The sequence below is a fragment of the Octopus bimaculoides genome, chromosome 26, assembly GCF_001194135.2.
Source record: "Octopus bimaculoides isolate UCB-OBI-ISO-001 chromosome 26, ASM119413v2, whole genome shotgun sequence".
NCBI classification, from domain to species: Eukaryota; Metazoa; Mollusca; class Cephalopoda; order Octopoda; family Octopodidae; genus Octopus; species Octopus bimaculoides.
Window position 1 is genome coordinate 25,248,024 of NC_069006.1, and position 5,040 is coordinate 25,253,063.

Consider the following 5,040-nt stretch of genomic DNA (forward strand, 5'->3'; position numbering starts at 1 on the left):
CCCTACAGAAATGACTACAGTCATTTCCTTCCAGAAAGGCGACACACGAGGGAGAGAGAGAAATTTTGAAAGCCTACCTTTTGTACCCCCCAGCCCATAAAATGTCTTTTCGTCCAACATCTTTTGGTCCGGCGTCCTTCTGTCTGGTGATTTTTTTTTTGTCCAATGACAAATCCTATCAATAAAAATTCTCAAAGGTCATTTTATTTCGATGTCCACCTTTTCTAAAGAGTTTACTTAGGTTTGGACAGAAAAAAACAAAAAAAAAACGTGGATGAAAGGGTCATTAGACAAAGTGACATTGGACAAAACGTCAGGTCGCGGTGACTGACAGGGTCAACAAAAACAACAACAAAGGCAAAAACAAACCGTCTCTGATGGGTTCCACAAGCAACAGAGGCAAGTTGAATCCATTATCTTGTCTAAGGAACACAGCACAATGGCTATAGCAAAGTTTGAACTCCTTCCCCCATGGTTTACAAGTCCAACAGTTTGATAGCGGAGGGGGTCACATGAAGCAATCAATATGAAGCCATACAACGACGGTGACAAAGGTAAATATAAGCCAAAAGCACAACAAATCTTCCTGATTTACAAAACAAATTAAAATAGAGACAGCAGGTGGGTAGGTGGGAGTGCATGTGAGTTGTAACTGGGCAAGTGTTGGTTTGACTGTGTAGGTGTGTGTGTGTGATATGCACATAATATAGACATTCATATACACACAGGGTGTATATGATTTTAATTGTATGTATTTACATACACATATATCTGTGTGCATGTGTCTATATATATATATATATATATATATACACACATACAAGTATATATGCACACAAAAACATCAACAATCACTTTGTGTATGTGTGTGTGTCTATGTATGGATATGTGTATATATATAGATATATATATATATGAAAATATATGTGAGTGTGTGTATGTATGTATACATTATGTATATATATATATATATATATATATATATATATATATATATATATGTGTGTGTGTGTGTGTGTGTGCATACTTCAAGTGAGTGAATAGGTTTGAAGGAACAAAAAGCAGAGGAGTGGGTGGGTGGAGTTGGTTTCAGAACTAATTCTAGAAATCAATTCAAATGAAGGTCACACAACAACAACAGCAGCAACCACCACCACCACCACCATCGTCACAACTACAGTTGCTGGATTAGCATTTTAAAAATATCTTGTGCTATAAAAAGCTGAAAGGGAGAAGCGATAAAGTGAAAATTGTAAGTAATCATCGAAAGGAATCCTTAATGGACAGCAGATGCAGAAATGCGCGCACGTCTAATCATCAAGTTGCACATATCATTTCAGGTGGATTGTTTTGCCAGATCGACTTTCAATGGAGAGACTCAGATAAAATTAGACGCATGAATGGAGCAGTTGAGAAGCTGGAAGCTAAACTGCATGCGTAGGATGTTGTACTGCTAACTACATGGCCCCCATGTTTGTATGTGTGCGTGTGTGTGTCTGTGTGTATATACATAGAGAAACACATTCACAAACACACACACATATATACACATACATAAATATACATACGTATGTGTATAAATATCCATATATATACATACATAAATACACATGCATGTGTGTATATATATTTATACACATATATATTCATGCATACATAAAGCCATACACACATGTGACTGAGTGTGTGTGTGTGTGTTTGTATATGTGTGGATAGATAGATAGATAGATATCGTGAGATAAAGTTACACACACACATGTATATGTATGCATACATAGGCATATATTTATCTTTATCTGTTTTTACATCCATTTTTCCATACCATCATGGGTTAGACAGAAATTCATTTTACAACCAGATGCTCCTCCGCTCACCAACCCTTAACCAGTCTTTTAAGTAAAGCATCTCATATTCTGCCTGCCTTCAAAAGCACAGGGTGAAGGACATATCACTTGTAGGCAATATGATCACCACTGCACAGATGGTGCCAGACATGCAGAATGTCGACATTCACTTCATCACCCCTCACTACCCACCACACAACATTGGGTGGCTCAAGACAATAGAAAGACACCCGGAGTGAGGTATAGTTGAGGTAAATCGTAGTGTATATATATGTGTAAAGGTGCATGGCTTAGTAGTGCCAGTTATATAAATATCTGTGTGTGTGTGTGAATGTTTCCTTGTGTTCACATTGTGAGTTTCTTTTGTAAACGAATATCACCATCATACAAGCAGTGTTGCTCATATTCAGTCTTCCACGGAAACATGTCTGGCCGTTGAGCTGTTCTTGTTCAAAGAGCTAGGGGAAATATCAATTTGGTTGGAACCAGATGAGGGTTGACGACCTGCAGAGTCTCTGGCTGTACAAAACCTGCCTCAGTGAAATTTTGTCTGATCCATGCAAGCATGGAAAAGCAGACATTGTGATGATGAGGAGGAGGAGGAGGAAATATTAAATAGCAACATTCTTTACAGTGAAATATGGTGTGTTGTTTTTATACCCGCAGCCCTGGCCATGTGATAGACAAACGAGAGGGCCAGTATATAATTATCGTGTCGTATAATTAACTGAAATAACGGTACACATGAACCGAACAAATATGACGTGTGAATTCAAACAACAGTACAGTAAATTACAGTAATTACACTACGAATAATAATAATAATAAATAATAATAACAATAATAATAATAATGTGTGTGTGAGAAAGAGACACAGAGTCCATTCAGATTTAACATGGAAACAAAGACACCAATATGCTCAATTATCAGAAATCAATATGATTGCCGAAATTCTATCAGGAAACACAAATATATATTTGTTGTCCAGTATATAAAAGTATCAAAGCTTTGCTCCGTCGTCTTGGCAGAAATTTCTAGACTAACAGCCAAAGGTTAAAGATATAACTATCTCTTGACCATCATCGAAAGGGCTTTTACGCTGCTGTTTGACCTGCTGGATATAACAGCCAATTTGAACTCAGAACATAAAGTCGGACCCAGTATGCTAACAATTCTGCCAGCTTACCGCCTTAGTAGTAGTAGTAGTAGTAGTAGTAGTAACCCCATCTACTATAGGCACAAGGTATGAAATAATGGGGGAGGGGTAGTTGATTACATTGACCCCCACCAATGAGATTTGTTTTATTTGCCACAAGGGCAAGAGATGAGTGGCACAGTACAAAGACAGACTTAAAAGAATGGGTATTTACATAGAATGGCAGAATATGATACAAGAAAAAAAGAATTTTAATGCAAGTATACATGTTGTGCAATATATACAAAAGAAATGAAGGCTACATCAGTTAACAACAACACCGACAACAATGGAATAGGCTCTGTAAATGTTTCGAAATCAGGCGTTCGGCCCCGTTTCTTAACCTTGAACAATTTGTATGCATGTCTGTTTGTCTTTCCCACTTACAAGATCTGTTGGCCATTCTTTTGTCATGTTTTTCAGAGGGAGAAAGAGAGAAGTTTCGTGTAACTCCTTGCAGTTCATAAGTAAACAAACAACAACGCAGAGTTGTGCCAACAAGTATGCACATTACATATGCATCAGTGTACATACACACACAGTGTGTATGTATAGATATGCGTATGTACTTATACATAAATATATGTATGAGTGTCTATATAAATATACAGACACAAACACACACATTTGTACACATAGATACATACATTTATGTATGTGTTTCCCTATATACATACATATATATATATATATATAAATATATACGGAAAAACATAAAATAGATAAACGAAAAAGCAAAACATGAATTAATATTAAAAAAAAAAACAGTAAGCCAGAGACAAAGGCAGAGTGTTTGTGTTTACGAAGTAAAGTGATATGGATGTTTACTTAAAACAAAAAAGAAAAGAGAGAGAGGGAAACGGGCAACAGACGGTTGATGAACGTGATGAAGAGGGGGAGGAGGGGGGGTGAGACACATGTAAATGAAAATGCGAAAACAAGAAGAAAGAGCAACAACAATGGCAACAGCTAGAGACACTTACTGGTTTCTGTGTGTCGATCTTGCACAAGGTATTGATAAACGTTGTAGGGTACTTCAGATGGACGATAATACCATTTCACATTCACCACCAGAGTATCGCGTTTGGTCTTGAAACACAAGATGAGGAGGAGGGGGAGGAAGAAAAAATGAAAAGAAAAGAAAAGAAAGGTTTGTTAGACTGGCAATATTACAAACATTAAGCAATCATCAACATCATCATCAACAACAATATCAACATCATCATCAACATCAGCATCATCGACACTATCATCATCCTCATCAGTTTATGCTCAGCTTTTGTCTTTTACTTGTTAAAGTCATTAGACTGCGATCATGCTGGAGCACCACTGCCTTCGAGAATTCTTTTAGTCGAATGAATCGACCCCAGTTCTTATTCTTTCTACAGCTGAATGGGTCCATATATGGACCCACCAGGGCCAAATGAACCCCACAGTGTATCACAAGGTTAAGCAATTAAGGTTTTAGATGCAAATTCCAGCAATTAATGTCTTGGATTTTCTTTTATCGCTGGAGAGAGAGACAGAGACAAAGATAGACAAACGGAAAAGAGAGAGACATAGATAGACAAACGGAAAAGAGAGAGAGGTGGAGGTAGCTAGGTAAACCTTGTGGAAGAAAAAAATTTCTTTGCTTTATATTTTTTTGGTTATTGTAAGCCTCAGGTTCCCCTCCCCCCCATACACACACATGCCCTAACTCCAGATTGTTAAAAGTCTGCAAGTGAGAGGGGTAAAATGCGTGAAAAGAAACTGATTGGTGATATATTATTACAGACTTGCAAGGAAATAGGAAAAAAAAAGGAGGAGAATTGTTTATATTAGAAATATTTTGTTGCGGCAGGTAAGAATAAGTTTTACTGCTGCAGAAACCCCTGGAAAGGTGCAGGTGAAGACGGAGTAGCGGTGGGAGGGGGGAAGTTGATTCTGCTAGAGTACAGCACACCGGTCTGCTTTTTTTCTTTTTCTCTTCCTCTCTGGAAGTGCAAAATCATCAATCAA

General features: G+C 37.5%; 1 protein-coding gene across 1 annotated transcript in view; it reads right to left on the bottom strand.

Annotated features, from left to right (window-relative positions):
* LOC128247007 (arginine-glutamic acid dipeptide repeats protein-like) overlaps nucleotides 1–5,040 on the bottom strand; it is a gene marked incomplete at its 3' end in the record, with an annotated part of 231,787 nt that overhangs the window by 110,515 nt on the left and 116,232 nt on the right. The window contains exon 4 of the mRNA XM_052976940.1: nucleotides 4,023–4,128. Coding sequence (XP_052832900.1) covers nucleotides 4,023–4,128 — 106 coding nt within the window. The remainder of the gene's footprint in view (nucleotides 1–4,022; nucleotides 4,129–5,040) is intronic.